At 41.9% G+C, this 22,679-nt stretch overlaps 1 protein-coding gene and 1 long non-coding RNA gene across 4 annotated transcripts in view; one reads left to right on the top strand and one right to left on the bottom strand.

The window, feature by feature from the left end:
* The window catches only part of PPP3R1 (protein phosphatase 3 regulatory subunit B, alpha), a 43,481-nt gene extending 22,232 nt beyond the window's left edge, over positions 1-21,249 (top strand). For all 3 annotated transcript variants that reach the window (XM_081855758.1, XM_081855757.1, XM_081855759.1), the window contains 5 exons: positions 6,689-6,728; positions 9,896-10,072; positions 13,781-13,840; positions 17,002-17,186; positions 19,124-21,249. In XM_081855758.1, coding sequence (XP_081711884.1) covers positions 6,689-6,728; positions 9,896-10,072; positions 13,781-13,840; positions 17,002-17,186; positions 19,124-19,171 — 510 coding nt within the window. In that variant the 3' untranslated portion in view covers positions 19,172-21,249. The remainder of the gene's footprint in view (positions 1-6,688; positions 6,729-9,895; positions 10,073-13,780; positions 13,841-17,001; positions 17,187-19,123) is intronic.
* On the bottom strand, positions 20,975-22,498 carry LOC309338475. Its single transcript, XR_014154909.1, has 2 exons — positions 22,316-22,498; positions 20,975-21,683 (listed from the first exon to the last, which is right to left on the bottom strand). It is a non-coding gene; the product is annotated as an uncharacterized lncRNA (long non-coding RNA).
* Positions 22,499-22,679: the final 181 nt, after the last annotated feature.

Raw genomic sequence — 22,679 nt, 5'->3', positions numbered from 1 at the left:
TGGTTTGGTAGACCACATAGCCTCCAAATCAATGAAAAGTACGTTTGATATTTCTCTATATGCTTAGCATTGCTTTTCACTAAAGGGTTGGCCAAGCAGGTCATTGTGTTCATTAGCCATCCTGTCTAAACTTCTTTTGTCTGTTATTTTTGTATTGCACATAGGTTAGACTGCTGTGTAGTTTTCAAATTAAAATATTTGTGTCGCCTAACTTTTCTCTCTGTGTGCTTGCTCAGTAAAAGGACCACATTCTCTTTCTCTCCACTTTTTAAGAAGTGTCATGGCAATTAAACATCTCTTGGACTACAGTGGCCTAGTGATGTGTAGGCCTCAGCATTCATTGTTTCTGATAATAGGGCAAAATAGCTCAGAGGAACTTTAAGTTTTTGTGTTGAAAGTAAATACTTTTTACTTTGACCAAATACTTTTAAATGGTCAAACATTTTAAGGGCCTATGATTTAAACTCTGATGTCTCCTTTCCTGAGATCTACTGCTGTGATAGATCTGTGCATTACAGCCAAGTCTTAAGTTGATTCCTCTCCATGACTATAAATAGTTAGTGAGTCATAGACAACTGCTCCCCAGGTTAAGTGTCCGTCAGCTGTAGACCTCTCTTTCTGTCCTCTGGTTTTCAGTGATCTTAATACTAACCTTTCAGTATCAGGTTAGAAAATCTTCACTGCTTGAAGTCTCCTTTTTCATCCTCCCTCAAAAGTTTGACCAGATTCCTCTCTCGTTAAGAAGAAAAATAAAAACATGACATTAGCTTTGCACTTTTCTGAGTTTGCTATATTACCAGTCTGGAGAGTTGAACATTATTATGCTTCTTATTTTCAGAAGACCTTGTTACAACCTGATACATGCATTGCACCTAAAGAACCCCATTTGAAGTCTGTAACTTCCTTTTCCATTCCTTCTTAATACTGTGACCAGATGCAGATTCTAGGGCTTCATATCAACTAAAATTTTTTTTTCCTCACCTCCCCCCCCCCTTCCCTCAATTGCTCTGTTTACCATTCCACCCAGAAGTGTGGAGCCTCAGGCCTGGGGACCAAATGGAGACTGCCTCTCTTGTCTGGTTCTTTACCTTGACTGTATTGTGTCTTTGAACTGTAGTACAGTGGTGCCCCACAAGACGAATGCCTCGCAAGACGGAAAACCCGCTAGACGAAAGGGTTTTCCGTTTTGGAGGCGCTTCGCAAAACGAATTTCCCTATGGGCTACCTTTGCAAGATGAAAGCCCATAGGGAAATCTCTGGGACAGCGGGGAAGCGCAGCGCGTCTTCCCCACTGTCCTTGGACCTCCTCCGAAGGCTGGCGGTGGGGCGGAGAGACCTTCTCCCCGCGCCAGCCTTTGGATGGCTGTCCTGAAGACTTGCGGTGGGAGGAGGGTTTTCCTTCCCACCGCCACTTTCAGAATGCTGTTCTGAATGTTGGCGTGGGGAGGAAAAACCCTCCTCCCACCGCAAGCCCCGGGAACAGAGGAGAAGCGCTGCGCGCCTTCCCCTCTGTTCCCGTACCTGTCCTGGAGGCTTGTGGTGGGGAGAAAAGCCCTTCTCCGCACCGCCAGCCTGGCAAGCGGTCTCCATAGGAACGCAATAATTGACTTTCAATGCATTCCTATGGGAAACCGTGCTTCGCAAGACGAAAAACTCGCAAGAAGAAAAAACTTGCGGAACGAATTAATTTCATCTTGCGAGGCACCACTGTAATGTATTTTGCTTGCCTGGATAGAGAGGTGTAGTGTAGGAACTGCTGAGTTTATGCTACTGAACTATAGCTTGCCATAGAAAGATAGAAGTCACATCTGTTGCTGCAGCCACTGCTGGTATGGGGCCCATGCAGGGTTGCCCTTGAGGCAATGAGGTTCGCTGGCTGAAATGAATTCACAATCCCTAATCTAACATGATAAAGAGTTCCGGAGAACACAAAAGCTTGCACCCTATCTTGTGATATTTTGGTTGGCTTTATAAAAATATTTCCCTAATGTGGATTTTTTGGAATAAAGCTGCAAAGTGTTTGAACATAGTCACTGGTCTACACTCTAGCTAAGCAATGTACAGCTATATGGTAGGCACACCTGCATTTGCTCAGTTTGGGGTGATGCATGAATTGTGTCCACCTAGAGAAAGCAGATCTGGCCATAATGACACATGATACAGCATAATCCTAACCATGTCTACTCAGAAGTCAGTTCTGTTAAATCCATTGGGGCTTACTCCTAGTATAGTATAAACTGTATAGATTTGATAGTGTCTGTACTTTTCTCTCTCAGTACTTACTTACTTGGTTATTCCCGAATAACCGAGTTGTGCTATGGTGTTTGTAGAAATAGGTGTGTTTTATCCTTGAGTGACTTTTAATGTTCTTGGTGCCATCCTTTGCAGTTTCTCTGTGAGTGAAAAAACCCCAAACCCAAATCCTTGTAAATTAAACAGAGTAAAAGAGGGTATGAACACTTCTACTCTGTTGTGACAATGTGATAAGCAGGTGCTTGGGATTAATACTAGATTTGATTTGGGTTTTTTTGAGTTTTTACTCCAGATGTTACTGTGTGTTTAATTGGTTTTGGCTATTCCATTATTGGTATGTTGTATTTTTTATACAGTCAAACCTTGGTTCCCGAACAGCTTAGTTGCCGAACAAGTCGGCTCCTAAATGCCACAAACCCGGAAGTAAGTGTTCTGGTTTGCGAATGTTTTTTGGAAGCTGAATGTCCGAAGCGGCTTCCGCTTGAATGCAGGAAGCTCCTGCAGCCAATCGGAAGCTGCGCCAACAGTTTCAGGAGTCAAACGGACTCCCAGAACGAATTAAGTTTGAGAACCAAGATTCCATTCTAATTTGTTACTGCGTGTGTGTGTTTGTGTGTGTGTGTGTGTGTGTGTGTGAGTGAGAGAGAGAGAGAGAGAGAGAGAATGAATGACCAATGAAAAGGGTTAAAGGACCCTCTGGAATACTGTGGGAGGTAGCATGGAGGAGGAATTGCAGGAGTAAGGGTTGCTAGGTTAAAATCACCACCCTTCCTCCAGTGAGAGCCTCTGCTTGAGACCCTTCCACCAATCAAAGGAGCTCTGATATTTGCAGGAAGGGTATATTTGGATCCAAATCATTGACTAGGCTCTCACTTTGACCAGTAACTGTGCTAAAAGCCTCAAAGATTACTTAAGGGTGGCGCATGCTCATGGTAGCTTTGTATACCCAGGTTCAGCACATAATTAGGCTTTGGGAACTGTACTGTGAAAAAGCAGTGTTTTTCTTCTGATCCACCTCCATGTTCTTTGCAATTAGCAGCTATGTTGGCTGCCAGCCACATAGAAATGTTGAGGATGTGTTCAGATTTAATAAAAAAGCATAGCTTGTTGTGCAATTTCAAGTTGCTTGTACACCTTTAAGTGTAAGAGCAGAGCTATAGGATTTGGAGGCCCAGGTGGTATTGCCTTCACACCTTAGAGGTAATTGGGAGGATCTACGGTAGATAAAGTGATTCGAGCTGTGAATTAGGTTGTGAATTCTGTATCCGAAGACTTGTTAGCTGATGGAAAAATGTATCACCACCAAAGTGTCAGTTCTTTGGATAGGTATCTATTTGGGCTGGGAAGACTGGAGAGAGATAATCTGAACCTTTAGAACCACAAGCATTGTACCGCAGAAGTGGTTTAGTCATGCTGGCCACATAACCCAGAAAGCTGTCTGTGGACAAATGCTGGCTGCTTTGGCATGAAAGGGAGATGAGCGCCACAGCCCCATAGTCGCCCTTGGCTGGGCTTAACCGTCTAGGGGTCCTTTACCTTTACCTTTTTAGCCCTGGAAAAAGCACATCTGAGGATTCAGTTAAATCAAATGATTACCTAAATAGAATTATTTTCAGGAGCCAAGAGCTCGTGTCTTTTTCTTTTTCTTTCTTTTTTTTTTTTTTTGTTACAAGACTACCGTGAACTCTATGCATTCTGCTCTGACTCAGCTGAAAGGCTACTGTATTGAACATTTATTTTTCTAGAAAAAGAGGTGCTGCCCCCTGGCGTACCACCCATTATTCTACCATGCAGCACAAAACCTCCAGACAAAAACCTGGCGAACCAAAGGCTTATATCGCCTAATAGACTTTTATAAAAATAACAAACCCTTGTCAACACAAGAAATACAAGACAAACTAGAAGACACCCAAATGACCTGGTTAACACAACACCAACTACATGCCTTCTTAAACAACCCAACAGTAAAATCAGCAGCAACTAGGCCCCTGACAACCTTCGAAAACCTCCTCCTAACAACAAAGGGAAACGGTAAAGGGACGGTATCCGCAGTATACAAAATACTACTCCAAAATCCCGCAAATCCCCTAGACACAATCAAAAAACAATGGGAGAATGACATAGGCTATGAGATTAACCCCACTCAATGGACCAGAATGTGGTCTAAACCCCCCTTTAAATCCATATCAACAAAAAGAAAAGAACTCACACTGAAACTCGCCTACAGGTGGTACCTAACACCAAGGAAACTAGCGCCAATACACCCAGGAACCTCACCAAAATGCTGGAGAGGGTGCACCTCCTCAGGCACATACCTCCACATGTGGTGGGAGTGTCCCAAAATTCAACTATTCTGGACAACAGCCATACAAGAAATATGTAAAATAACTAAGCAAGTAATAGACATCACCCCAGAATTGGCCCTACTAAACATCTTCCAAGACAACAATGCCCATTTACACCACAAAGAACTTATAACCCACCTGCTCTCAGCAACCAGAAACATCATAACCAGACACTGGAGAGACCTGTCAGGAGTAAGCATGGACCAATGGTACCAAATAGTATGGGAAACAGCCCTACTAGAAAAATTAACTAATAAACTGAAACTGACACGGGGACAAACAGAAGAAGACGCCTTCACCCCGGTATGGCTCCCCTTTATCACATACACAGCCCAACAGGACAACGACAATAATCCACCAACAGCATACAAATCAATATGGCTAACCTGATCCAAAACACCCACCCACCTCACTCACACACGAAAACAAAGATCACCACAGCCAATCACAAGCAAACAATCACACCCTAAGCCAACCCCAACCTCTCTCACCACCAAAGGAACACAAGTGAACAACACAAGCAACGCTGACACCAAACTCTACATACATTAAACATAATAGAAACACCGCCACCCGACCCCACCCCCATCCATCCTCCCTCTCCCCACCCCCCCTTTCTTTTTTCTTTCTGTTTTCTTCTCCCCCTAATGCCTCAACAAATGAAACGGATTTGTAAAAACGTTACATGGAAGAAGAAGAAGAAAAAAAAAAAACGAGGCACTACACTTCTGTAAAACAAGAAAATCCTTAATAAAAAATATTTTAAAAAAAGAAAAAGAGGTGCTGGAACTCACCATGAACACCTCCCTTGTTCTCTTATAATGACAATGGCACCCACCTGAGAGGTGTTGGAACTCAGTTCTGGTGAGTTCCTGCTGAAAACAGCTCTGGAGATGTCATAATACAATAACATCAATCTAAGTCATTCTCACAATGCACACATTGAAATAAACAATGCTTGTTTATTGCTTGTTACTGCAATCCATTGATCTCAGTGAGTATTACCTGGTTGGCTAGTACTTAGAGTGTTTCAGGGTGTTTTTTCCATATATAGCATGTAAAATCTTGAGATGTATTTAGACTTGGACCTGTTCTGTTCTTACATATTTTATATGTAAATTGATTTAATATTTTATTAGGAATTTTATTCTTAGCTGCTGATGCTTTTCCTGGGAATAAATTCAGTATATCAGGAATTATTATTTGTTATGTTTCTGTCCCACTTTTCCTCCCAAAGCAGCCCATGGTGACAAACATCAAAATGTTAAAGCAATGCAATTTTAAATAAAAAAATAACCATGTTAAAAATATTTTAATATAATCATTTAGAGCATCTAAAAACATTTAAATAATACTGTAAAGGTAAAGGTACCCCTGCCCGTCGTACGGGCCAGTCGTGTCCGACTCTGGGGTTGCGCGCCCATCTTGCTTAAGAGGCCAGGAGCCAGCGCCGTCCGGAGACACTTCCGGGTCATGTGGCCAGCGTGACGACGCTGCTCCGGTGAGCCTGCACCAGTGCAGCACACGGAAACGCTGTTTACCTTCCCACTATAAAGCGGTACCTATTTATCTACTTGCACTTAAGAGTGCTTTCGAACTGCTAGGTGGGCAGGAGCTGGGACTGAACGACGGGAACTCACCCTGCCGCGGGGATTCGAACTGCCGACCATACGATCGGCAAGTCCTAGGCACTGAGGTTTTACCCACAGTGCCACCCGCGTCCCAAATAATACTGTACTTCACAGTTATTAATTTCTAGGTTACCATATCCAGTAACTTTCAGGCATCAAATGCTTAAGTAAACAGGATGTTTTTGAATAGTCAATAATGAGGGATACAGCTTAGCAGGAAGGAGATTCCACACACAGAGAATCACCTCCAGGAAGGCCTTGTTGCAGGTCTGTGCCAACAAGGCAGCAACCAAAGGTGGCACCACTACCTATTAATGACTTAGAATGAAATTTCTGGTGTATGTGGTTTTGGAAATAAAAACAGGAAACAAAAATAGGTATATAAAAGATTATTACTTAACTTCACAAACAGTCTATCAAGGTGCATTTTTAACTGTGTTTCCCCACCCTTTTTTTCAGGGAAATGAGGCAAGCTACCCACTGGAAATGTGCTCACATTGTAAGTTCAAACCTACGTTAACACTTTTTTCTACTAAGCTATGATTTGAAGGCTCTATTTATTTCGTAATTGTATGAAGTATGTCTTAGTGCAGTTTTTAGTTATTGCGTTCTTATAATGTATGCTTCTTCGGTGAATGCTTGGGGTTGAATCCAACAAAGTTTGTGCACAAGCAGAATGGAATTCCACTTGCACAGTAAGACATCCTCACACTTCACAATCAATTTCAAAGGGTAGGGGATTGAACAGATCTTGATGGTGTGGTGGGAGCGGGGCTGTGTGTGTGTGTGAGGGGAGAGGGAGATGAAATCCCATTGTGTAAGTGGAAGTGGAAGTACGCTTGCACAACATTGAATTGCACCCTTGTGTATTTATGGTAGAGTCTAAACCAGCAATTAAAAACCCATGCTAATGTGCAGAATGTGCATCTATTCCAGTACATCGTGTGTCATGCTAGCTGTTCAGCCTGAGACCTGTGAATGTATCTGCCCTCCACATAGAATCATCTTGCCAGACAGGGCTTCCACCTCACACGGAGACACACTTTTCTCCCCAAGGACTCTTCCCTCCCCCCGCTCATGTTGACACCGTATGTTTCAGCACACACACAACAGTGTTAGTAGGGCTGTTCATGCCCCCCCCCCCATTTCAATATGGATTTGGTAATCTGGATTGGCCCTGGGGTGATCCTGACTTGATTCCAGAATTGAGATGGTGATCAGGAAAAACTAATATTTGCCAATCTAAACAAAAAAGAGACACAAGACAATAAACTAACCACTGCTAATAGAATGAGGGCCTGGTAGTATAGGAAAGAATTACACACACCAAGAGAACAGCTGTGCTTTCCAAAATAGGGCCAAAATTGGAGCAATGTGTGACACTGCCCTAAATAAGATAAGGCAGACAAGAATTATTTTTAAAATAAGAGGATGGGACTGCTGGTTTTCTTCCATCCTTTCTTTCCCCAATCAAACATGGGTATAAGGCTGGAAAGGACTAGAGGAAACTCAGACAAGCTGAAATATTAACAAAACCACCAAACTAACTGATCACCGACTTTTTCAAACTTTCTTATATTGTGTCTGTTCAGAATTTAGGAGACAGTGAATTTGGGCTTTCGAATAATATCTCCTTTTACTCTAGATCTCGGAGGCTACTGTAACCCCATGCACAGCACAAACTGGTTACACAGCCCCGGTTGTTAAGCTAAGACACCCTTCTGGGTTTCTTGAATATGACATTGATTCTATGACATAAGAATGTAACTAAAGAACAGAACAGTTTTATTGGGTACCCTTTCAGTCTTTAGCCAGCAGGACCAGCTCCTCTGAGTTCTCTCCCACTTCCCAATTTATCAAAGATCCACTTTTAAATTGTAAACCTTTAAAAAAAGGTTACATCTTGCCTTTTGTCATTTATAATCACAAAGTTGCACTATCTAGGTTTCAAGCATCTGCACTGGTTTCTTGTAGTCTTCTGGCCTTGATTCAAGAAGTGCTACATACTGAGAGGGATCACTTTATTTTCCTGTATCCTGACACAGTCATTGAAATGGAGCAGTTTAGAAGCGAAATGCATCTTTCACAGTAATTCCTACAATATTCCTATAGGCATGGCTTATCTTCTTTTCACAAATGGTGGTCTGCATAAAATCAGTGAATTCATTATTATGATTTGATTTGAAACAAGAATTAATAAGTTGTATCTTCATCATAGTGGTTACTCCTGCACATGAATTTCATAAATTTTGAACAGCATAAATATACAAAGAGGTGGGCGGTTTCCTAGCTCCAAATTACACTTCAACTTTAGACACCTAAAGCTGGGTGTCTTCTGAAGGCAGTATGATGTTTTCTTTATTACAGCAGAATTGACTGACTGCATTTGACAGCCCTTTTAATTATTTGCATGATACATTTAATCTTTTTTAAAATGTTATGTAACTCTTATGGGAAAATTCCAGAATAAAGTTCTGCTAGAATTAGTACTCTGACCACATTCAGACAGAGCGATCTTAACCCTTATCTAGGGAATGATTGGAACAGCTGAGCCACAGCACCATCACATTCAAAATTCTGGGTAAAAAAGGGGGGATGTTTTGAGTGGTACCAAGCTGCAGCAGAGGGACCCAGATCAGACCCCTTTTGACGGTGAAGCATCTCCCCCATCATTAGTGAGCCTGGGCTTCATTTTACCCCCCAGAAACAAACACCAGAGGGTTAGAATTGCTCTCTCAAACTACCTTTTTCAATATGAGAATTCCTTGTTTTCTCACAGACACATTTGAATTCTGTTCAAAGGAGAAATAAAACTGTAAATATAAAGCATTTTCTGCAGCCATCGTTGTTTATAAACTGCTATATGGCAGGTTTGGGTTTGTTTCCCTGTTAGATGCATGGCAGGTAAAGCTAAACTGTTTTACTCTGCCTTTCATTGTGACTGCAACTTTTCAGGTGTTGATTTATTGTAACAGTTGTAGTTTAAACAAACTTTTAAAAATCGATTGTGTTCCACCTTTTGATGGAATTTTTTTAGCCAGACTTAGAAGTTTTTCAGTACTCATGCAGAAATGAGGTCCTGGAATGAGACCATGCCCATCCCATCAATCAAGAAAACAGATTTGATTTTCTTCTCTCCTGCAGAAAAGACAGCTGTGGTGAATTCAGTTCAATGCAATCTAAGCTAGTATCTGAATAGCACCTTTTGTATTTCTACCTAATCACAAGGAATTGAAATTGATACAAGATTTAAATGATTGAATTTCTTTTTGAATGATTATTAGCTGACTCCTTTTTGAAGATCCTTGATGATGTTATATACGGTTTAACAGAGCGAGTCTATGATAAAGCAGGATGGATGTTTATATAGTTGAGCAGCCATGTGACTAGAATTAGCTAGTATTATCACTCCTTTGAACATTTGAGTCAGCATACAGTAGTTTATAGTGAGCTGTAAGGTTAAATGTGTCATGGCATGCCCTGTGAAAAAAGGTGAGCAATTTGAATTGGTAATGTTTAAAGCTAACCCTTTTGTATAGAAGTATGTAGAGTTACTATATACTTTTAAAGAAATACCACTGCATTACAGTAAGTCATTGCTTCATATAAAATAGTACAGTGAACTGTTTCTAACAATATACTTTTTTCTCTTTCCTTCCACCCCAGTTGATGCAGATGAGATTAAACGATTGGGAAAGAGGTTTAAAAAGCTTGATTTAGATAATTCTGGTTCTCTGAGTGTGGAAGAGTTCATGTCTTTGCCTGAGTTACAACAGAATCCACTGGTACAACGAGTAATAGATATATTCGATACAGATGGGAATGGAGAGGTAGACTTCAAAGGTAAGAAGCCATTCTCTCTGGATATATTAAATTTAATATGTGAAAGCAGTGTGTTCACACTAGTTAGAACATTCTGCTGAAACTTGGCTTTTTGGTTTTTTTCAGCGCAATCCTATACATGTCTGCTTTTTCAGTCCCATTTAGTTCAGTGAGACTTACTCTCGGGTAAATGTGTGTAGGATTGCAGGCATTGTTTGAATTAGTACATCCCATAGAATATGTGTGATAATTTGGTTCTTTGCTTGGGAAATGGTTCACGAAGGAGGAGGAAATGGAATAGTCAGCATTTTGCGGTACTATTTTGTGAAATTTATGTTGCTGCTCAGTTGTTTGGTGAAGGACCTCTAATTTTCCAAGTGCATAGAAAGTTGTCTTTCCTATAGTATTATAGGGAACATATCAATTTAAATAATGGTATTATGTAAGATCATTTCCCTTAAGATCTAACTTGTGACTAAGGCTGCAGTTTTATAACATACTTATGAGTAGTCCCTTGAACCCAGAGGGGTTTGCTTCTGAGTAGGCAAGCATACGATTGTGAATGCTGACAACTTATGTGAGGCTGTTAACTGCCAGAACACATTGAAAAACTTATTTTGGCTTCCACTTACTTAGGCTTGTTTGAAGAAAGTCATAATCCAGCAAAAGTTCAGCAATTTTTTTCCTGTTTTAATGGGAGGTATTTTAAACATATTCTTGATTCTTCCATTAATTCAATATTACTTAAAGGAGCTTTACTTTGGCTTCATAGAGTCCTAATTTGGGGGATATATTACATGACAGAAACTCAGCTCACATATTTGGCTATAGTAATCTTCACTAGTTATTGCTTGTCACTACAGGGTTTGACACACAAAATTTAGAATGTGAACATTGAAGCTCTTATTTTAAATTCTAAAATTGGTCACTATCTGACCTTAACTAGGATGTGAATTTCAAAAACATAAATAGCTGCTCCACTGAAATACAATTTTTCTGCAAACAATGGCTGGATCTCGTGCAGGTATACAGATAGTGGCTTGGGTCTGTAAGTTGATAATATGCAATTCGTAATCTCATTGTAGTAATCATCATTTAATGCCCTTGTTTCCTTTGTCAAATCTTAACTCTAATTTTTCTGTTTGCAGCATAGGTCCTAAGGGGGCAGGGTCTAGGAATGAGCAGCTTTCCTTCATACTAGTACTGGCTCAAGTTATTACCCAGAGTACCTGGGTAATGTGGAAATCTGGGGCCTTAATAGGATTATCCTTTCACCCATATGCACATCTGAACAGTATTATTCATACATTCTCTCTCCCCCCCCCCCAAACAAGGGAAGTGAAATAATAATAACCTGGAGTATATTTTATTTTAAGCATTTATATTCCACTTATTTGCACTACCAAGACACTTTGGCCTCCTGAGATAGGGTTGTATCTAATAGCACCTTCAAGCAATGAACTTGATCCTTCAGGAGGAATGCAACGCTATCCAGAACAGAGCACACAACCATTCCCAAATGAGACAAACAGTTTAAATAAAACTATGGAAGCAATAAAAAGCAAGGAGTTCAGGAAGTTTTCTCCCTTCAGTTTTAAAGGGAAAGTATGCCAGGTACGGTAAACAGTAGCCTTACATTTGAAGATGGGCCTGTCTTTCCTAATACTCTACAACTAGATATTCCAGTGAGCACAACCCAGCTATACTGATTTGCTCTGCCTGAAGATATTCTTCTACCCAAGAAAGTATCAAAGATGTGCATAACTATGGAAGCCCTTTAGTTGTTATGTTCTTATATTGCAGGACACTTACATTTGAATATTTTAAGTCACCATATACTTTTAATTCAGCCTTGACATAGTTTCAAGTTTTTGGATAAGGTTAGGATGTGCATTTAAAGTGTCATTTGTGTGCAGCTTTTTAATGAAAAGCCACAAAATTACAAATTAGAAGGATGACTTTAGCACTTGAAAACTACATTATGTATGTTTAATAGTTAGAGGCCTGCTGCTCACATGCAGTTTTTCTACATATTTTTACTGAATTTGACTGATGCCAAACTATAGTGACTATAAATATATGCTTGTCTGCCTCCCTTCTTAAAATGTAGAATATTTTTTACCTTGAAGGGAGTAGGTGGGGGACTTAGAAGTCATAGCATCTGAAATGCAGTCAACTTTGGTTGGTTTCATTCTTTATTGCCACCTCTTTTAGTTGTCATAATATCAAGCCTCTAACTGTGAGTTGGAAACTATGGGTGCTTTTAGTTGGGGGCGTTACCTCAAAAACTTCCAATTTTTGAGTGTACAATGGGCACACATTTATCCACACACACTTATTCTTTCAGTCATGATGTTCCTTGCTTTTACACCACCTGCCGTCCATATGAGTGGGCAGAGCTTGATGAAACCATATGTAGACTGCTTTTCTGTCATTCCCCTGCCCTTTGCTAACTTTTTTTGTTCTGGTCATGCTCAGATATTTCTATCCCTGTGCACAGATACCTTAAAAAGAAATCCAAGAAGTACAAAAGAGCACAATTGTGAACATTATAAGCGTTAGCATGTTCCACAATGGGCAAAATGAAAGCAGGGGTGTGTGTGGAGGGGGGGGTAATGATTTCCATTTGGTTTTTCTTCATAAATTGATACTGAGGTCTTGTCCAAGACTATTAATTTACCTAACTAAGGCTTTTAGAGGGACATAGGTGGCGCTGTGGTCTAAACCACTGAGCCTTGGGCTTGCCGATCAAAAGGCGGTTCGAATCCCCGTGACGGGGTGCGCTCCCATTGCTTGGTCCCTGCTCCTGGTCACCTAGCAGTTTGAAAGCACACCAAAAAGTGCAAGTAGATTAATAGGTACCGCTCCGGCGGGAAGGTAAACAGCGTTTCCGTGCGCTGCTGTGGTGTCGGTGTTCCACTGCGCCAGAAACGGCTTAGTCATGCTGGCCACATGACCCGGAAAAAACTGTCTGCGGTAAAGCGAGATGAACGCTGCAACCCCAGAGTCGTTCACGACTGGACTTAACTGTCAGGGGTCGCTTTACCCTTTACCTTTTTAAGGCTTTAAGAAGAGTGATTAAGAGGTCTTTCACAACACTCCACTATATTGTTTTGAAAACTAAAAATGAGATTAGTCTCTTAAAAGCAATCCCCTACATGCTTTGTAGAGCTCATGAGAGAAAAGTTGCTCTGAAATCTGCGTTCTGCAGGTGGTAGTTGGTGGAAATAGTTAGGCGCATCAAAACAAAATAGCTAGGTTATGCTCACGTGAGGAGCAAACAGAAGTAAGGGTATGGTGATAAGGGGCCACTGAGCAAAACATTACCAGCATTTGGTGAAATAGGCCACCAGCCTGAAAGGAGCTATCACACTAGCAGTGACTGTGTATATATTCTCTGCAGAATAGATAAATGGAAATCAAACCAAGAAAAACTATGGACTGGCATTTTAAATTACTTTGTGTGGACACTGCAAAAAGTCTATGGTAGCATCAATTCCACCTGGAAGCACTCTACATATCTTAAATGAAAGCTGAGATTTTTATGAGTATTGTGAAGCCCATAGGACGCTGTAGCACACAAAAACATTGACCAACCTAGGCAGACCACATTCAGGATTGACTTCGAGAGAATGCTAGACATGCATTACTGAAGTCCACAGGGGGGAATTGTATGTTATGTAATATGTAAAATATTTTATAAATGTTCTTCTTGCCTTTATTTTGTAGAATTTATAGAAGGAGTCTCTCAGTTCAGTGTCAAAGGTGACAAGGAACAGAAGTTGAGGTGTAAGTATCAGATATTTCCTTAGCTGGCAAATAAAGTTTGCAATTGGGCAGTTGGGGAGGGGGTGGATAAGAAAATCATTATTGAGATGTCTGTTCTATAATAAAACAGTAAGTACTTTGAAATAACTTGAATATCAATTGAAAATCCTTAATTATGTGGAGAATGGAAAATTAACATACTAAATCTTTTCTACAGTTCAAGGTGAAATACACAGGCTTTGTGTTAGGAGTTGGTTTTTTTTGTAATTGAAAGTACCTTAGTGCAGTGTTTCCCAACCTTTTTTGGGCAAAGGCACACTTGTTTCATGAAAAAAATCTCGAGGCACACCACCATTAGAAAATGTTTAAAAAATTAACTCTGTGCCTATATTGACTATATATAAAGTAACTCTCTTTAATAGGCATCAAATAAACACAAAGAAAGTATTTTATAATTACTTTATTATGAAATAGTAAGTACCGTATTTTTCGTCCCATAGGACGCTCCGTCCCATAGGACGCACCTACTTTTTTTGGGGGGGGGGAAATAAAGGGAAAAAAAAATTCCTTTATTTCCCCCCCCCCCCCAAAACCAGGTCGGGGAACAGTGGGATGGCGGTGCTGCGCCTCCCCGCTGTCCCCCAAGCTTGTGGGGCTGGCCCATGTCTGCCTGGCGCGAGGGGCGCTCTGCTTCAGGGCGCCCCGCGCGTCGGGCGGCAGGCTACAGTCCGCAGCATGGGGAACCCTCTGTTTCAGGGCGCCCCACGCGCCCCCCAGGTGCGCAAGGCTGGCCAACACCAGCGCGGAGCACGGGGCGGCCGGCCGAAGCAAGCGGCGATGGGATGTGGGAGGAAGCTCGCTCGCCGCCCCGCGTGTGCTCGCCGCCGCCCCGCCTCTCACCGCCCGACTCGCCCGCCTCCCTCCCACGGCACACCAGGCAACGTCTCGCGGCACACTAGTGTTGGGAAACACTGCCTTAGTGGGTGTTTTAGATCTGTAGGTGCATCACTAAAGCTTTTCTGGCCCTGTTTGTTTTTTACATAATGAAATACTATGCCTGCAAATATTGTGTCATTTGCCAATAGTAAAGCATAGAATGATTTCTTCACCCCGCAGCCACCCATATAGATATACACCCCACTAGAGAATTCAGACTTAAGGCTGCCCTAGCATATAAGGCTTTATCTGTTTCTCCTTCCCTCTGAAAAGCTGCTTCGTAGGGTTGGGGAACCCCCTAGAACAGTGTGGGAGGTGGTATTGGAAAGCACGTTAAAGTGCAAGTAGATAAATACCGTATTTTTCGCACCATAGGGCGCACCGGACCATAGGGCGCACCCAGTTTTTAGGGGCGGAAATCAAGGAAAATAACATTCCCCTCCAGCCCCAAAGAGCAGCATACAGGCTGCACACAACCTCTCCCTGCCGGAGAGGTTGCGCGCAGCTATGGAAGAAGGCAAGGCAGCGAGCGGGATGGATCCCGCTCGCTGCTTTGGCTTCCCCTTTAGCCCCATGCAGCCTCTCCTTGCCGGGAGAGGCTGCAAGGGGCTAAAGAATCCATAGCTCCATGCAGCCTCTCCCTGCCGGAGAGGTTGCGCGCAGCTATGGAAGAAGGCAAGGCAGCGAGCGGGATGGATCCCGCTCGCTGCTTTGGCTTCCCCTTTAGCACACAACCATTCCCAAATGAGACAAACAGTTTAAATAAAACTATGGAAGCAATACAAAGCAAGGAGTTCAGGAAGTTTTCTCCCTTCAGTTTTAAAGGGAAAGCATGCCAGGTACGGTAAACAGATGGATCCTGCTCGCTGCTTTGGCTTCCCCTTTAGCCCCGTGCAGCCTCTCCTTGCCGGGAGACGCTGCGCAGGGCTAAAGAAGCCATAGCCCCGTGCAGCTTCTCCCTATGGCAGAAGCCTGCATTCGCTCCATAGGACGCACACACATTTCCCCTCAATTTTTGGAGGGGAAAAACTGCGTCCAATAGAGCGAAAAATACGGTAGGTACCACTCCGGCGGGAAGGTAAACGTCGTTTCCGTGCGCTGCTCTGGTTTGCCAGAAGCGGTTTAGTCATCCTGGCCACATCCTGGCTGTACGCCGGCTCCCTCGGCCAGTAAAGCGAGATGAGCGCTGCAACCCCAGAGTCGTCCATGACTGGACTTAACAGTCAGAGGTACCTTTACTTTTACCTTTAACAGGTAAAAATTGTTTTCCCAGACCCTGCCTGGGAGCAGACGGGGCACTCTAGATCAGGGATCAGCAAACTTTTTCAGCAGGGGGCCGATCCACTGTCCCTCAGACCTTGTGGGGGGCTGGACTATATTTTGAAGAGAGAAAAAATGAATGAATTCCTATGCCCCACAAATAACCCAGAGATGCATTTTAAATAAAAGGACACATTCTACTCATGTAAAAACATCCTGATTCCCAGACCACTCGTGGGCCGGATTTAGAAGGTGATTGGGCCGGATCCGGCCCCCGGGCCTTAGGTTGCCTACCCATGCTCTAGATCCATCTCAATATGTTTAGTTAGAACTAAGACCCACTAATATAAATGAAACATATTTCCAGATAATTGGGTTCAGGGTTTCAACCAATGTAACCAACTCTGAAAGGGAGTATGCCAATCACTTTGTAGCCAGACAATTACGGTGACATTGAAGGCAAATTATACCAGTGTTTAGGATTGAAATGGCACAGCTGATCTAATAGAAGCTATTTTTTCATATATCTGTGATACCCGATATTGCTGTAAAAAGACAAGGTGTCTAGATGAAGTGTGTAACACTGATCTGCAGTAAAATGTTCCTGTCAAGTCTCTTCTTCACTCTTCCAAAGAAAATATAAATTTTTAAATATAAATTTTTAAAAATACCTGAAAGAAAGTTGATCTTCTGTCTTTGGAACTTCACTAAGTGGTGAAAGTAAGAGCCTTGGCTTCAATTAGGAAACTGAGTGAATGGTATAAATAAATGCTATAAATAAATACTCACTGACTTAGCTGCTAAGATAAAGAATGATTTATGAACATTCAACTGCTCAGAAGTTATTAAACAATCAGAATAAGTCTGTTGTGTTAATAGAAAACAGTGCAGAAAAGGAGAAAGGGTATCACCAGCGTGTAAGAGAAAGAAAACATTGAATGGGCCACAGAAGTCATATTTGCTACTGAGCTTTTCTTATCTTGCAGTTGCTTTCCGTATCTATGACATGGACAAAGATGGCTATATCTCCAACGGGGAGCTCTTCCAGGTTCTGAAGATGATGGTTGGGAACAATCTCAAAGATACCCAGTTGCAGCAAATTGTAGACAAAACCATAATAAATGCAGATAAAGATGGTGATGGAAGAATATCCTTTGAGGAATTCTGTGCTGTAAGTTCATTTTTAGTAAAAGATGTTTATATATGCATTTTTCATTTTCAACTTTGCCCTTGTAGATGATGTCGTTATTTCCTAGAAAATAACCCATTTAACTTATTCCATTGTTTTCTTCGACATTCGTCTTCAATTCTTTACAGGATAACGTATTAATTTTGCTTTAAACCCTTCCCATTTTAAGTCTCCTTATTGACTCAGCTGTCCTCTGGCAGTTCTTTTCATTCACATCATATGGGCATTCTGGAGACTTGACATAATTATCCTCTGCTACTAATTTGATTGCTTCAGTTATCATAGATTAAAGCTTCCCCACCTTCAAATGTTTTAGGTCTTCAGATGTGAGAAAAATTAGAATCTGTTGCAAAACTAAGTTGTAATTTCATTCTGTGCTAATTATACCCACTTGGTAATTCAGGGGTGGGCAGGCCACTTTTACTGCCCACCTGTCAATTGCCTGATGTCATTATGACACGAGGTGAGCAATTTTTCCTCTGCTGCGTGCAAATCATACTACAAAAGGAAATACAAGCCAATCGTTGCTTGAAGTTGCTGCTCAACAGCTTGATAGGCTGTGACTCCAAGCCAGTTGCCTGTACCATGTTCCCATGGAGAACTCAGTCGTACAGCCTGTCCAGTGGGTTTGAAGTCTCAACCTGTCAGCAGATAGGCAGTGGCTTTAATAATGATCATCATCATCATCATAATTTATTATTTATACCCCGCCCATCTGGCTGGGCCTCCCCAGCCACTCTGGGCGGCTTCCATAGAAACCAAAAATACAGTAAAATATCACACGTTAAAAACTTCCCTGAACAGGGCTGCCTTAAGATGTCTTCTGAATGTCAGGTAGTTGTTTATCGCTTTGACATCTGCTGGAAGGGCGTTCCACAGGGCGGGCGCCACTACCGAGAAGGCCCTCTGCCTGGTTCCCTGTAGCTTTGCTTCTCGCAATGAGGGAACTGCCAGAAGGCCCTCGGCGCTGGACCTCAGCGTCCGGGCAGAATGATGGGGGTGGAGACGCTCCTTCAGGTATACTGGACCGAGGCCGTTTAGGGCTTTAAAGGTCAGCACCAACACTTTGAATTGTGCTCGGAAACGTACTGGGAGCCAATGTAGGTCTTTCAAGACCGGTGATATATGGTCTCGGCGGCCGCCCCCAGTCACCAGTCTAGCTGCCGCATTCTGGATTAGTTGTAGTCTCCGAGTCACCTTCAAAGGTAGCCCCACGTAGAGTGCTTTAAAGCCCACTGGAGTTCCTCTTGCCCCACTATGCACAGTCCGCTGCCTGTGGGGAACTCTGTAGCCTAGCTGTCCCCAGGCTTTCTCTCACGGCCGATCAGCAAGCCTCCATTGTCAATGCACAACTGAGAACACACTTTTAAGGCTCCCAGTTGTACACTGGCAACAATATCTCTACCTGCCCCACACTTGATTCTGTGCTAATTATACCCACTTGGATTAATATGTTGGCAGGTGGTCTTTTTTTTTTTTAATTGGTATCGTTGGCCAAATTGGCACCCATATAGGGCCCAGTTAGGCCCACGAGCCAGACCTTTAATGTCATAACTGTCTTGCACACTGTTTTTGACTCATTACTTAGGGTTGTAGCCAAGGAAGCCATTGCTTCGATGGAAAGATTTCTGCTCATGCACAGAGCTTTGCCTCCCTTTCCTTCTGCCCACACAAGCCCTGAAGGTTTGGGGGGAAACCCCAGAGCAGATTTGGGGTGTGCGCACTGGAGGCATGTGGGAGGAGAGGGAGGTATCTTTGCATGAACAGAAGTTGTTCCACAACTACAACCCTGAATTTATGGAAACGGACCTTTCTTGAGGTGAGAGCCTCTTTCTGTGAAGATCAGATCAGAATCAATTGATTTAAATTACCAGCTGTCTTGCAAATTCTCATATAATATTCTTGTATCAACATTTCAGGTTGTAGGAGGCCTAGATATCCACAAAAAGATGGTGGTAGATGTGTGACTCTTTAGGACACCACCCAACACTTTTGCTTTCTTCTCCATCTCTGAAGATCTGCTCAAGACGTCCAGCAACGCTCTCTGTGTATTTAAATGGAAGTATTTTTCTCTGTGAAGCCACATTTTCCAACATGAGCCTCATGAAGCCAACTAAGTGTTATTGAACTTTTATTCTCTCAATAACTCGTGTAGCACTTTAAAGTCTGAAGGACAGCAAGATGGAAAGAGCATATCAGTGTGGTGGAGAAAGGGAAGGGGGTTGGCTTTTTAATTTATTTTTCTCATCTTTTATAACAAGAAAATATCTATCTATATATATGTGTGTATTTATATATAGATATATATATGTAGCTTTCTATATGTAGTAGTTAAGTGGGCTTTAATTTAATATACTTGATTCAGAAACAAAAATAGAGTACAAAGTGCCAAGCAGAACATTAACAGTTCGATATATGGATATACATCTTTACTTTTATGTCACACAGTTTTATATATATAGTAGAAGAATGTAAAGTTTTAAATGGTTGTTAGGTCAACTCTTTCCTTTTTCCTGTGACTATTTCAAATATTTATATATTGACTGGCAGAGAAAGCATTGTTTCCTGTTATTTTCCCTAATTACATTTTTGTAAGACAGGAAACTGAAGTTTGTTTATATACCTGTTGATATATTACCAGGGACTGCATCTTTGCTCGATAGCTCTCAGTACAATTCTACTTATTAGGATGAGAAAATGTAATTTAATGTTAATGCCAAGAACTAGTCCTTGTGTGCAAATAGGATTTAAAAGTTGCTTATGGCCATTTAATCCCTTCACTTACTAAATGGATGCAGTTGCACATAATATACCCTTAGTAAGCATCAGCTGTGATCCATTAAGTCTAGATAGAGCAGTTGAAAGTATTTGCATTTGTTTCTCAGCACTTAGCTTAATTAAGAATCTAGAATTAACAAGACAATTGTATAGAGTTCCCATTGCGCAGTGAGACTATAAAACCTTTCTTGCCATTAAGTTATGTCCCAACCATATAGATTCTTTTATGCATTTAATGTAGTAGTTCCAAGTTGCATAAATAAACTGGTAATATTTTATATGTGTGTATATAGGATTATTACGGATATTACGGGGGAAACATTAACCAATGCCATAGGGAAGGAGGAAAGCTTCACTTTATCTAAATTTATACCTCTTGTTCTTCTCCAGCATTTGGAGGGGGTCTCTTTTTTTTTTTTCTAGATTTGTCCATATCATGACTTGTAATGGATAGTAACTTTATATGTGTGATATAAAAGTAGCGAGCCATGTTCTACAACTTTATATCATCCATTTCCTTTTCTGCAATGGTACTATTGGCTAGAAGAAAAACATTCATTCGACTTTTAGGATAGCGCACCCTTTCCTGTGTAGCAGTTTTTTCCTATTTAAAAGGTTTTATAATTGGCAATGGAAAGGGCAGGTTGTATGGACTTAAATCAGCTGCCTGCCTGCCTGCCACAGCTGTTCCTTCAACTGAGTGCTGCACATCATGGGCTCTGTCTGTGAGAGAGAAACCCAGGTGCTTGGGGTGTCCTTGCATGACATGAAGTTTTGCATGTAGATCGATTTGAAAACGTTCCTCTTGTTTACATGATTTGCATAATTTAAAACGATAATGTTGCCAAACTTTGGTAAATGTTAAAAACAGAGAATCTCCACTACATGTAACTTTCTTCCTCTGGATCAGTCCGTGGCTTAGAATCTCAGCCAGTGGTGGTATCTGTTCCAGTGTCAACTGCCATGTGCTCTGCTTCAAGGGGGAACTAGTCTTTTGTGAATTTTTTGTACATAAGTATTTGTTACAAACATTTTAGCAAATGCTTTCTATTTCTTAATTGCTTGTGCATATCCTGGCTGGCGTTATAGAAAAATAGTGCTAACATTACTTTCTTATTGGGGGACGAGCCTTTTTTTTTTTTAGTTTGTGTGTGGAAAATGCGTTATGTTGAATGTTTAGATTTTCCTCTGCATGCTACATCATACACTGTTGGAACTATAGGAACCTTCATACTGTATGAATAAAAAATAAAATATTTGAACTTTACCATAGAATTGTTGAAGCTTCTATAGAACAGGCAAGTAAATGCAAAACTAAAACATTTCCCCTGATTTCAAGTTTAAAATGGCAGTTTATGTGTTTATGCATAAATCCCAAGCAGTATTTGACCACATAATCAGTGACAGATATTCAGCTGCCTCTGACTTACCTTCTTGGGATACTACTGTGTTAGTCAAAACTTCCTGAACAAAACTAACTTGTAGCAAGCTGGTGGAGAGATATAGTCTTACTAATAAGACAGTGGGATGTAAAACCTTAATCATAGCTTCAAGTGTAATTTGGAGTACAATTTAATGCACACACACACCGGCCATCAATACTGGCTTGGATGCAATGACATTCATGCATGAGTAGAAAGCACTTCCTAAATGCAGAATAGGACACATTGCTCCTGAGCCGCATTACCGTATTTTTTTGCTCTATAAGACGCACTTTTCCCCTCCTAAAAAATAAGGGGAAATGTGTGTGCGTCTTATGCAGCGAATGCAGGCGGGACTGCCCTTCTCCCTCCTCGGGAAAAGCCCCCCAAGAGCCGCACACACGCTCCACGCGCTCTTTAAAGGGAGGGCAGCTCTTGGGGGAGCCTTAGCCGCGCGCAGCCACGACAGCAAGCGGGATCCCGCTGGCTGTTCTAGCTTAGCCACGGGTTGAAGTCTCCGCAAGGGAGCGGGGAGCCTTCATCCCGCTCCCCTGCGAAGGCTTCGTGCGGCTATCCCTGGCTTTTGCACGCTCTGTCCCTTCCCCCACCTCCCAGAAAAGCCCCCAAGAGCTGCGCTCCCTTTAAAAGAGTGTGCGGCTCTTGCGGGAGGAAAGCCAGTAGGGTTGCTTTCGCTGAAGCCAGGAGGGCAAGAGGGATTGGTGTGCACCGATCCTGCTTGCTCTCCTGGCTTTAGTGGTAGCCCTGCAAAGCCTCCTGAGTGGAGATGGAGGAGCTCTCCCTCTTAGCTCAGGATGCTTTGTGTTCCTTTCTTCTTTCTTGTTTTCCTCCCCTAAAAACTAGGTGCGTCCAATCTTCCGGTGCGAAAAATACGGTATATAGTAGAGTTCCAACACTCTTGACTGGGCTTTTGAGTACGAAGGCCTAAAGACCAATTTCAGCACCCATGGAAAAGCAGTTTGCACCCCAGGGGGTACACCAAAACAGGCGTGATTTCTGTACCCCTCAGCATGGTAACCAATCCCTGTTAGAACAACTTAAACTGTGTTCAGTATTTTACATAAAGCTTTTAGGGGAGTGGGATGCAAAAATGAGTATTCACTGTCTTGTCATTTAAAGCCCAGTATCTTTAGTATTCACAATACTTAAACTGGGGTGTGAAGAATTATTGTAGGGTAGCTTATCGGGTGCATCATGTCCTATTAAGAAGAGATAATAATAATAATAATAATAATTTATTATTTATACCCCGCCCATC

The sequence above is a fragment of the Podarcis erhardii genome (assembly GCF_964252035.2).
Source record: "Podarcis erhardii genome assembly, chromosome: 3".
In the NCBI taxonomy this organism is placed as follows: domain Eukaryota; kingdom Metazoa; phylum Chordata; class Lepidosauria; order Squamata; family Lacertidae; genus Podarcis; species Podarcis erhardii.
This window is presented reverse-complemented; position numbering and strand designations above follow the sequence as displayed.